Below are 12,031 nucleotides of genomic sequence, written 5' to 3'. Positions count from 1 at the left end.
AAGAAGCTGCTGAGGCATTTTATGCTTTAATAAAAACGTGAGAATAGTTTACACATATACATTGGACAAACACATCAATAGTTTTTACACATCGTACAAGTATATAGCAGCATATGTTTAATACTGTTGAGTCTCTATATGAAAAAATACAGCTTTATTTTACAAAATGGTTCTTGCTTTGCCTTTGCAGAGAGATGAGAATGAATGGGTTTACAGAGTCAGTTAACTATACAAGAATTCCCTTCATAAGACGATTCACATGGAGCGGAGTGGAACCTTTAGAAGTGATAGTATCCCGATTTCCTTTTCCTGCAAAGACAGAGGAAATATTCAGTCATGTAGGAAATCACTGGTTAATTTGTGGCCCATTTTATACAAAAAGGTTGACTGGAATATGGTGAAGAAAGTGTACAAATGCCACACTGCTTTAAAGTACTTAACCCTCTGAAGAACAGCTTATTGCTGCACTCACTGTTGCCTTGTATTCACTGCAATATAGAAGTCCTGCAGCTCTGGAATCAGCACAATCATGGCTAGAAGTGGGAACAACTCCAATGTATTTTGTGCAGAATAACAATTATAAATCATTTTTAAAAATGTATATATTCAACACTTTTCCAAGTGCCACAAATGTTAGAGAAAAAAATTCTCTGCACATGCTATACATACTGAACTATTTCCATTTTTACAACCTCTCCTGTCCTCTCCTCTCAGCTCTGTGTAAACAGATTCTCAGTGAATATTTGTCATATGACCGTTGGTCTCAGCAGAATCAATCATGTCTCCACAGTGTCTCTGAGGAGCAGAATTTCATGTTTTTAACAGGATCTAGTTGTTACAAACACTTTATTTTTGGCAACGTTTTGAATGAGACATGTAGAATAAAGAGACTTTGACAGAAATATCACAATTTTTAGTAACCCGTGATCCAAAACTTTCGTAACCCGTGATCCGTTCAAGGACTGTCAGAAAATTTAAATTCTGACGATAATGACACATGAAATATATAATGAATACATACGTTTCATGCAGAAAAAACAAATAATTTAACAGCCTTTGTGATGCAGGACCATAGACTATAAATAATAAATGCAGGACATGTGGGGCTTCCACAACAGGAACAAAGCATCACATCTAGTGCGAATAACTTGGAAAAAACACAAGTAACCTGTGGTCAGAACAGGGCGAACGTGGTGGAGGAAAATTCACTAACTTCACCCTAACTCAGTACTTTGGAAGAAAGCTTCTCATTACTTTGGCAATACTGAGTCATTGTTTCAAATAAAGTTCCTCGTCATAATGACTCTCAGGGTGTTTTCAGACAGTCTGCAGCTGCCTGAACTCTGACTTCACCTGTGATCCGTTCAAGGACTGTGGCAAGTTTAAATTCTGACGATAATGACTGTTTTTACAGTTTCTTTCGACAATAAATGCATTTTTTTTTTTAGGAAAACATAAGTTTCATACAGAAAAATCTAATAATTAAAATACTTAAACAGCCTTTGTGATGCAGGACCATAGACTGTTTAAATAATAATAAATGTGGGGAATAACTTGAAAAATCTGTGGTCAGAACAGGGCAAACGTGGTGGAGGAAAATTCACTTTGCAGCTGGTCTTGACCCACCCTAACTCACTATTTTGAAAGAAAGATTCTCATTATTTTTGCAATACTGAGTCATTGTTTCACTCTGACTTCTCCATTTCATCACCAGTAACCAATGAGACACAAATGGCAGTGATGCTTTTTCTACACATTTAAGGGTCAAAGTTTCACTTGAGTTTCAGCATTTAGTTTTCCACCAAAACGACATGGAACTTGAGTTGAGGACAAACCTGCTGCATGCTTCAAAACCTGCGTAAAGTGTCAACAAACTGAAGTATTTGGGGGTTTTTTTGAGAGTATTCCAGCTAAGACAGAACGCTATTTGAGTCACAAATACCAGAGAAGAAACAGCAGCTGTTGTGCCTCAGTGGTACTTAAAATGTGGATAAACAATAAAAAAAATGTGGGTAATGCCCTCCTGACAGGCCTGCCAGCCTGCTCAGTAAAACCGCTTCAGATGATCCAGAACGCGGCGGCGCGCCTGGTCTACAACCAGCCAAAAAGGTCACATGTCACTCCGCTGCTCATTGAGCTCCACTGGCTACCTGTTGCAGCCCGCATCAAATTCAGATCTCTAATGCTGGCCTACAAAGTTGTCTCCGGTACTGCTCCTACCTACCTGAACGCCCTGATTCAGACATATGCTACCTCACCACCGTTGCGCTCTTCCAATGAACGGCGCCTGGCTCTGCCCCCCGTTGGTCCAAGGCAATCCAGACTCTTTGCACTTCTTGTTCCCCGCTGGTGGAACCACTACCAGTTCCTACCAGAGCAGGGGCGTCCCTCTCTACCTTTAAAACCTCCTGAAGACCTTCAGAGAGCATCTTCTCTCCTAGACCACATGATAAGTCTACTCCTCAAAGAATTGTCACTAGCACTAATAGCTCTTATTGCACTATACCTTGATTGTTTGCTTTTTACTCTTCCTGTAAGTCGCTTTGGATAAAAGCGTCTGCTAAATGACTAAATGTAAATGTAAATGTGGATAAACAAGTAAAACGTGTAGGTTGGAAGCAGTGAGGCAGAGGGACGCTCTGGTGTCCTGTTCATTTAATAACTGTTTCCTGTTTGTTCTCTCTGGGTGAGAGGTAAAGTCAGTTCAGCAGCAGTCATCGTGGAAACGTCTCGGCAGGATAACCAACAACAACAGACGCAGGATTGTTACGTAATGATTCATAATTCAGGGGAAGCAGGCGAGAGCTTCTCCAGCTGAGAGATTAATCCTTTACTGCTCTGGGTGGATGACTCATATGAGACTTCTCCTAACTCTGGTGTTTAGTTTCATTTTGAGCCGCAGTGTAAAAAAGGGAAAAGCAGAGTGATAGTTCTGCCTGTGAGAGTGCAACTAAAACTGCTAAATATCTTATGAATATTTATATGCAGCCAGTAGGATTTAGATTTTCCACTAAATGTTCATCTTCACATATGTTTTCCTCAAATTAACCTCATTATTATTATTATTATTTAGTCCAAGCAACTGTAGTATTAAAGTCAAACATCAAAAATAAAAGTACTAAATGACCTAACCTGTTTCAAAAAACATCAATTATGTTGCATCAATATCGCGTAGTATAAAAATTGATCTTGTAAAAATGTAATTGGACTGGAATTTTTTATTTATTTATATTTATATAATATTTTTATGATTATATATATATTTACTTTCAAACGGGAGGCCTTTTACACAAACTTCTAATATATATTTTTAATAATATGTATGTGATATATTAATATATACAAATACATATATGTTAATATTTTTTAAAGAAAATATTTTATCTTTTTTTTTTTTAGGGGGCCGTCCCGGTGGCACACCTAGTAGAGCGCGTACCACAGAGGCATTGTCCTCGTAAGCGGGCGGCCCGGAGCTCTTTCCCGCATGTCTTCCCCTTCACTCTGTCCTAACAATAAAGCCCAAAAATGGCTTTTATATTTTTCATATTAAGTTTCAATTACAACAAAGCATTTGTTTAACAAAAAAAGGTCTTCTGTTTTCAGAAATGACTGATAATAGAGATTTCCTGAGATGGTTTGATAAACAGTCACAATGTCACAAAATAAGTCAGATTCTAAAAATACATATTATACATTATATATATGCACATTATAATACAGTACATGAACAGTTACCTTGTGCCCTTTAAATTACATTACATTATATATATATATATATATATATATATATATATATTCCATATATTTACTTTTTTCGACAATAAACTGCATTTTTTTAAGGAAAGCATAAGTTTCATGCAGAAAAATCTAATAATTTAAATACTTAAACGGCCTTTGTGACGCAGGACCATAGACTGTTTAAATTATAATAAATGCAGGACATGAGGGGAATGTAGTAATGCAGTAATGCTTTTTCGACACATTTAAGGGTCAAAGTTTCACTTAAGTTTCAGCATTTTGTTTGTTATTCCACCAAAACAACATGGAACTTGAGTTGAGGACACACCTGCTGCATGCTTAAAAACCTGCGTAAAGTGTCAACAAACTGTAGTATTTTGTTTTTTTTGAGAGTATTCCAGCTAAGACAGACCGCTATTTCAACAGTTACAGGAACAGTTACCTTCTATATCTATACGTATCTATACATATATACAGGGCCGGCTCTAGGCGACATAGCTGGTCACCTAGAGCGCCATCTGCTGGAGGGGCGCTGACAGTCACCCTCGAAGGAAAAAATAAAAAATAAATACAATTTTCGATGCCCATTGTCGTCCCCTCGCTTCGTGTTCTGTCTTGAAAATAATAAATATTAACAAAAAAAATTAACAGATAAACAATGTCACTTGTGGTGCTGAGTCATGTGACGTGTGGTCATTGCCTTGCCCCCCTTTAGACGGTCAGATCACTCTCACAGAGGTCAGGTCAAGTGACAGACACGTTATGTTTTGATAAATCTTGCAAGATGAAACGGCCGTCAAAGCTCTCCGGTGCTCAGTATCGAAAGAGAAGACAAGAAAAGAGGAGAAGTCCCAATATAAAGGTAACGTTATGTCATCTTTTTTTAAATGCCTTTTTGTGTGAAGACGTTTCATTTGTATTAGCTTGATAGCTAGGTTGAAATAAAGCAACGCTAACTTAACACAGTTAAGCACATTTTTCGCACGGTTTCCACTTTCATTGTCTCTCTTGTCTCTAACTTTGTTAGCGTCTTTGCTAATTGACTTGTAAGTTAATAATTCTACAGACAGACAGTTGTATTATATAACCTGGTTGGCACCATGGGCAAACAACAACGGGAGCTCCACCCTCGTGAAACAGCAAGCGGAGCTGTTCAACATGAAGGTGCTGAAGTGTGGTGGGTGGATCTCGCCTAGGGCACCAAATGGGCTGCTTATATATACATGTATGTGACTGGATAGAAATGCATTCATTAGTTATGTGAAATAATTTAGAATTATTCTCCTATTTATTTAAACTATTATATTGAAGTTTTAGAATATGTATTTAGGAAAAATCAGAAAACAATCTCAGTTTTTACTTAAAAATAAATAAATAAATAACATTTTCTACTGTAATCACCTGGAGCAGTCGTGTCCGCTCCAGCCAGGACTGCAGTGACATCTGTTGGGTCTGATGCACCGGCCTCCATTCAGACAAGGTGAGGAACACACAGCTGTGGACACACACACACACACACAAAACTGAGGTTTTTGTCCATGAGGAAGTTGCACTCGTACAGAAAGGAAACTCTGCCTGTTTTCATGTTTCAATAGTCGATTCCTGTTCTACTAAACGAGTTCTAGAGATATTTAGGTAACACTTATTGTTACCTAGATATTTATTTTTAAATTAATAAATATCTCAAATATATATATTATATATTTGAGATATTTATTTTTAAATGAATTATTCCTCACTGTTCAATTTTCATAATTCTATTTATAAAATAAATACATTAGAAAACACATTTTAATAAATACATACATACAAAAAATTATAATTAAAAAATTATATATATACTGATTTGTAATGAACAAAATGTCATTCTATAAGTAAAGGGAGGACTTTGGCGTCACAACTCTCTGGAGTCACCTGGTGATAATGACAGTGACGTAAAGGGAATCCCAGCTCTCTCTATACATACACACATATACATTTTTTTTTCTCTCCAGCCTCCGTCAGCGTGCTGTGACGCTCCCAGCAGGTGACTGGTTTCCTCTCTGATCTCATGAACTCACCAGTGTGGCAGCGCGTGCCGCTCCAGCCGCTGGGACACTCACACTGGTAGGGAGCCACGCAGCGGCCGCCGTTCAGGCACGGCAGGATGCAGATGGCTGTAATTAAAGCAGGAGACAGGAGGGTAAACAGGAAGTCACCTCAGTTCATCAGTCAAAGCCTTTGGACATGAAGAGATCTAAGCTGTTCACTGATGAATCCTTCTGAAGTTACAAGAACACATCAGCTGCAGAAAGAGCAAAGTCACTCCAGCTGTTGGACTTTAAATTCACAGTCCATTTTTATTATTTTTATCTGTTATAAATAGATTTGGGACATCTTCAACTCGCTTGTTCTGGCTGACAAATACCCAAAAATTCAAAGGGAATTCAAATTTTTAATGATATAAAACAAAGAAAACTGGAATCAACACACACTGCACTTTAATTTATTTAATCATTCATTTATTTATTTTTGTATTCATTTGGTATTCATTTTTATTTTGTCAAAGAAAATACAAAATGTATTTATTAATTAATGTCCATTTATTTTTATTTTATTGTTTCTGCATTTATTTGAATTTATATAAATGTGTTTTCAAAGTTGTTGTTTTTTAAAAGTTTTTTAATAGTTATTTTTTAAAATATTTTTGAATGAAATAATTTTTACATGTATTTTCGATGTGTTTAAATGCTTTTTAATGTATTTGTTTTATATTTATAATTTTTCAATTTTTTCCCATTTATTTGATATATATTTTTTAATTAAAGCATTTTTACATTTATTTTTAATGTATTTTTAATGTATTTATATATATATTTATATATATATATATATTTTTTTTTTATTCATTTATTTAATAATTTTTTTGCATTTATTCAGTATTTATTTTAAATATATTGGGGTTTTTTGGGGTGGCTTCTGTCCTCCACAGATGTAGAAACAGAGGATGACAGAAGACGGCAGGATTCTTCTTCAGTAGTTTATTAGAGTTATTCAGTGAGTTGAAATGAATCTGAGAGCAGCGTAAAGTTTAAATGCTGCTGATTATTGTTCCTTTAATGTCTGTGTTGAGTGACACAAAACGTCTCTAAACTGTCTGATTGCGTTTTGTCGAAGAACAAAGAATGACAATAACTGCCTCAAAGTCTCAGCTGAAAGCAGCTTTTCTCTCTTTTCTCTCTCACCCTGTTGCTGCACTATTGTTTGCACAAACCTGCTTAGCAAGCGGGTTCGATTCCTGCGTGTGTGTGTCGGAGTGTTTGTTTGAGTTTGAGTTGCAGCACACTTAGGATCCTGTCACCATGGTTGTCCATTGAGTATTTCATGATTTATGCGGAGTTCTACTGGAGTCACGGCGCTCCGTCATCTCCATGGTTAGTTTAAGGTAGTAATCTGCTCTGTTTCATATCAGTCTCTTCCTAGTCTTGGGTTTGGATCATATCAAACGTGTTTGATATTATCTCAAGTCTCAGTGACGTAACACAATCACCAACCAATAGATGAGCGGGGGAAAGGTCCCCAGTTCAGACTGGTTCCAGACTGGTTCCAGTAAAACCACTTCCACAGGAAAAAGGAACATCACAATAATGGCTAAATAAAAATATAGTGATGTCATATATTGAGATGTTTCTTAGTAAAGAGAACAGTAAGGAGACCCAGTTAAAATGTATAAATAAATGTATACATAAATAAGTAATAAATAGTCTGATTAACTAAATGAAATTTGATAGAGCTGATACATATAATTATTCAATTTAACACATTATAATTAAAAAGGACATAAATATATATCATGTATAAATGTTCCTTTCCTTTATTCTTCCTTATATCTATTTTTACTGTTAAAAAAATTAACTTTTCATGTGATAAAAACAGAAACCCTTTTTCAGCTTTGTGAGGGGCATTTTGTGGCGTCTTCTCTTCTTTTTGTTGTTGTTTTTTCCAACACAAACCACTGAGTCACACACTAGAGCAGCTGGAGCCAAAAGCTGCTTCTCCTCCAGTTAGTCAGTTTTTACTAAGAGCATGATGAGGAAAAAACTGCTAAAAGAATCTAGTTGTAGTTTGTAAATAGTTATCCTGCAAGATTGAGAGTCTAATCTCACAATAAAATCTCAGTGTGAGACTAGAAACTCTCAACACTTGTCTTTAGATGTGAGCAGGTGTGACACGATAGTTTTCCAGGAGTCTTTTCTAAATATTTTAAACTGATGTTTATGTAGCATTAGATACTTACGCTCCTCACAGAGTCGGCCCATCCAGCCCTCGGGGCAGGAGCAAGTGTTGGGCCGCTGACACACACCTCCGTTCTGGCAATGCAACCAACACACCGCTGAGGGAGAGGACACACACACACACACACACACACACACACACACACACACACACACACACACACACACACACACACACACAAGATGAGTGTCATGAATGAACGAAACGAGAGAAATATGAGGAAAGAAGAGTTTCAGGAACGTCATGCACTGAACAGAGGGAGCATTCACACACAGCAGATTAAATTCCTCACTGCAACGTATCAGAGACATCAACAGAAACCACAGTGTGTGTGTGTGTGTGTGTGTGTGGGGAGCAGCTGTTGAGGATGTAGACGTTCATATGTAAAAGTGGCCATTTGAATTTCATTTTGCATGTCCACCGTTTGCCTTTCCCTTGAAATTTGCAGCAACAGAAGAAGCTCATGAATACGATGAATACGATAAATATGGAGGCTCCGATATCACGTTTGTAAATTGTGTGTGTGATGTTCACTGCTTTATAGTTTTATAGCTGATGAAGCCAGTTCCAGTCTGCCTTTTACTGTTAAAACAGCAACAGTTTCACCATACGTAATAAACCTGCAGTAATAAAGCTCCTGGTGATTTAAACAGTCTCAAACAAACAAAGCAGCACATTGATCCCTAAAAAAGCTTTAAAAGCTCTTTTTAAAAAAAATACAACATGACGCATAATGAATATTTACATCTAATGGTATAAGATAATACACGGATAGGAAATACAACTTTAAATAGACTTAATGACAGGATATTTGCAAACATGTCAACCCTAAAATAATATGGAATATGACGCAATAAATAAATATGCTATTAAAATAAAAAATAAATAAATGTAGGCATTATTTAGCTGATAAAATGTGACAAAAAAATATTATTTCTGCTTTTCATTTGTTTACATTTTTGTTGATTCCTCTTTGTATTTAATTTCCTAATGAATCCCTATTTTTTATTTTTTTTTATTTTTTTTCATTCATGTATTTATTTTTGTATTTATTTTTTTATACATTTTTGTTATGTTTTCAAATGTGCCCATTTATTTAACTTTTTTGTCATTTTGCATTTATTTGTATTTATTTAAATGTGTTTTCAAATGTATTTATTCCTTTTCATATATTTTATTACTAATACAAGCTTTTAAAGACCCATCACTAAAGCCAAAGCATCTGCGTCACCACTGGTCATCAGTGTGATTCATGTTTCTTTGAATATTTTAAGGGTAGAGGTCGGGGTGGTGATACGGCAGAAATCTTTTGTCATGGAAAAAATCATTCTCTTCAACAGTAACAGGATATATCATTATAGAGTCAGAAGAAATGGTTTAGAATTAAAGTTTAAAATTAAGTGTCTGTTCAGTGTTGGTAAAGTATTAAACATAAACATTCTTTTTTTGAAAATGAAAATAATTTCCAAAGCAGCCAGGAGGCAAAATGTTACCTCCGTCCCCAGCAAGAGGAGTTTTCTTCACTATTGTCTGATTAAAATAACTTAGAAGGAAGATATTTTTATGTTTCTAATCTACAGCTGCATCTCAATACATTAGAATATGATGGAAAGTCCATTTCCAGTAGTTCAAGTCAAACAGCCCCAACCAAGTACTGAGTCATATAGATGGAGATACTTTTCAGAGGAACGTTTCCATATTAAACATACTTTTTAAAATTGGTCTTTTGTAATATTAAGTCATCTTCTTCCATTTCTCCAGCCTGTGTTATGATGACGGGTTGTTTTAGCTCCACGCTCATTTAAACTTGCTGCAATTTTTGTTCAATGCGGCTCAAAATATTATAATCTGATATCTGATATCTGATCCTGAGCCTGTCATCATCCTCTTTGCTCTCAAAAGTGGAAGCTTGTTCATAACTTTGTTGCATTATATTGAAACTGTGTTTCAGGTTAATTCAAAAGCGAGACCTCATTGTTGTGATGGTGATTATTTTATTATATGTGTGTTCTCATTTGAGCATGATTAAACATGCCGCCTTTAATATGGCTATAAAAAAGCTTATTGCATTTTGGGTTTTTTTAAAGTGTGGGGGATTGGGGGTGCGTCAACACGGTTGGGACTTAGAAGGGGGTGCACGGCTAAAAATGTTTGTGAACCGCTGTTCTACTTTATTGAGATGCACCTGTATTAAGCTTGTGTCCTGTTATTAATATCAATGTTTTCTTGGCTACTTCTGCATAGTGAGCACATGCAGACGAAGCATCAGAGGAGAGAGAGAGACGAGGCACAGAGACGTTAATAACCTCCAGAGAGATGTGTGTCTGCAGCAGCTGAGAGAAGCAGTTAATAAAGAGGCGGAGCAGCAGCAGCAGCAGCAGCAGCAGCAGGGCGTGGTGGTGTAGTACAGGTTGTTATAGTGAGAGGAAGCAGGAAGAGTCCTGGTCCGTCTGGTCTCTCTACCTCTGCAGGTGGGAGGCGGCGTCCAGGTGCCGTTCTCTAGACACCTGCTCCTCCCGACGCCCTCCATCACGTAGCCGCCAAAACACGAGTACGCCGCCACGTCCCCGAACTGGAAGACCGCCCCCCGCACCACCCCGTTGGCCACGTGGAGGGGGGGGCCACAGGACACCCCTGAACAACAACCCACCAGTTACTCTACATCTCTCTGGCTCCTCCAGCCGACTCAACATGCTAAAAGCTCTCCAACATTTCAACCTGCTGTTGGAGCAAAGAGGGGAAGCTGCAGGTCTACAAAATAAAGGAAACACCTTACAGCACAAGAGGAGAAGACTATGCTCATCTTTTCCTGAGACTGTTAATAAAAACTTTCTGAAGAAACCTTTCCTGATGTCATGATTTTTGAGACTTAATAATTCAAAAAGGGGCAATAATTACCACGAGATTCAAATTGAAACAATCCAAACAACAACCTTAAAGGGAAACTTTGGTACTTTTTCAGTGGCAGAAGAAGTATTCAGATCCTTTACTTCAGTAAAAGTACTAATACCACACTGTGAAATGACTCCACTACAAGTAAAAGTCCTGCAAGTAAAATTACAAAAGTATCAGCATTAAAATGTACTTAAAGTATCAAAAGTAACATTACTCATTATGCAGATTGTTATATATATTCCAAATGTATTATTAGATTATTTATATTGGTGCATTTATATAAGCAGTGTTTTAATTTTGTAATGCTAGGGCCCATTTTAACTACTTAATATACTGTTATGAAGTTTAATTAAAGAAAAATGTCTAATAACTTGAAATTTATCATGTTTTTTATGTTCAATATCGACCTGAAAAGTAACTAAAGCTGGCAGCTAAATGTAGTGGAGTAAAAAGTTCTATATTTACCTCAAAATGTAGCAGAGTAGAAGTATAAAGTTGAATAAAAGGGAAATACTCAAAAAAGTACCTCACATTTGAACTTAAGTACAGTACTTGATAAAAGTACTTAGTTACATTCTACCTTTGCCTGATGGAGACAGTTTTTAAAAGTGGTTGAGTTTTGAGTGAGACAAAAAAAAAACAGGCTGCGAAGGCAACGCTCATCTGAAGAGTCCGACAACATTATGTAAAGAATCCTAGAGGGGAGTCTTATTCTGAAATCTCATGAGAGGAGACACAGTGGAAAAAACAGTGAGAGCTGGAGAGAGGAGGTTGTTTTGTTGTTGTGCATCTACAATATTTTAACATCTAAAATATTTTAACATCATGGTTGAATATTAAGAGAGGGAGAGAGAGAGAGGGAAACTCAGATTTAGAAGTGTTAGATAATTTATCTTGTTTTAAGAGTTAATATCCTATTTTAAGTGTTCAACTTCACGCTGTAATCTTACTTCAAGAAATCTTGTCAAGAGAAATGATCTTGCTGCATGGACAGATAATTTCACTGGTTTTGAGAAACCTTTTCCCTCAGATTTAGTGTTGTTATCTTGTTTTAGACACAGTTCAGAGGGAGAGGCTCTAGAGACGTGTTCCTGTGACGCCTCGGTCCACACAGGGACAAGAA

At 36.6% G+C, this 12,031-nt stretch overlaps 1 protein-coding gene across 1 annotated transcript in view; it reads right to left on the bottom strand.

Moving 5' to 3' along the window:
* Positions 1–13: 13 nt before the first annotated feature.
* The window catches only part of svep1 (sushi, von Willebrand factor type A, EGF and pentraxin domain containing 1), a 145,544-nt gene continuing 133,526 nt past the window's right edge, over positions 14–12,031 (bottom strand). The window contains exons 45-49 of the mRNA XM_059355222.1: positions 10,477–10,647; positions 8,015–8,110; positions 5,799–5,894; positions 5,140–5,233; positions 14–309 (exon numbers count right to left, since the gene is read on the bottom strand). Coding sequence (XP_059211205.1) covers positions 279–309; positions 5,140–5,233; positions 5,799–5,894; positions 8,015–8,110; positions 10,477–10,647 — 488 coding nt within the window. The 3' untranslated portion in view covers positions 14–278. The remainder of the gene's footprint in view (positions 310–5,139; positions 5,234–5,798; positions 5,895–8,014; positions 8,111–10,476; positions 10,648–12,031) is intronic.

The sequence above is a fragment of the Centropristis striata genome, chromosome 17 (genome assembly GCF_030273125.1).
Source record: "Centropristis striata isolate RG_2023a ecotype Rhode Island chromosome 17, C.striata_1.0, whole genome shotgun sequence".
In the NCBI taxonomy this organism is placed as follows: Eukaryota; Metazoa; Chordata; class Actinopteri; order Perciformes; family Serranidae; genus Centropristis; species Centropristis striata.
The sequence above is the reverse complement of the archived record's forward strand: the minus strand, read 5'-3'. Positions and strand labels throughout refer to the sequence as shown.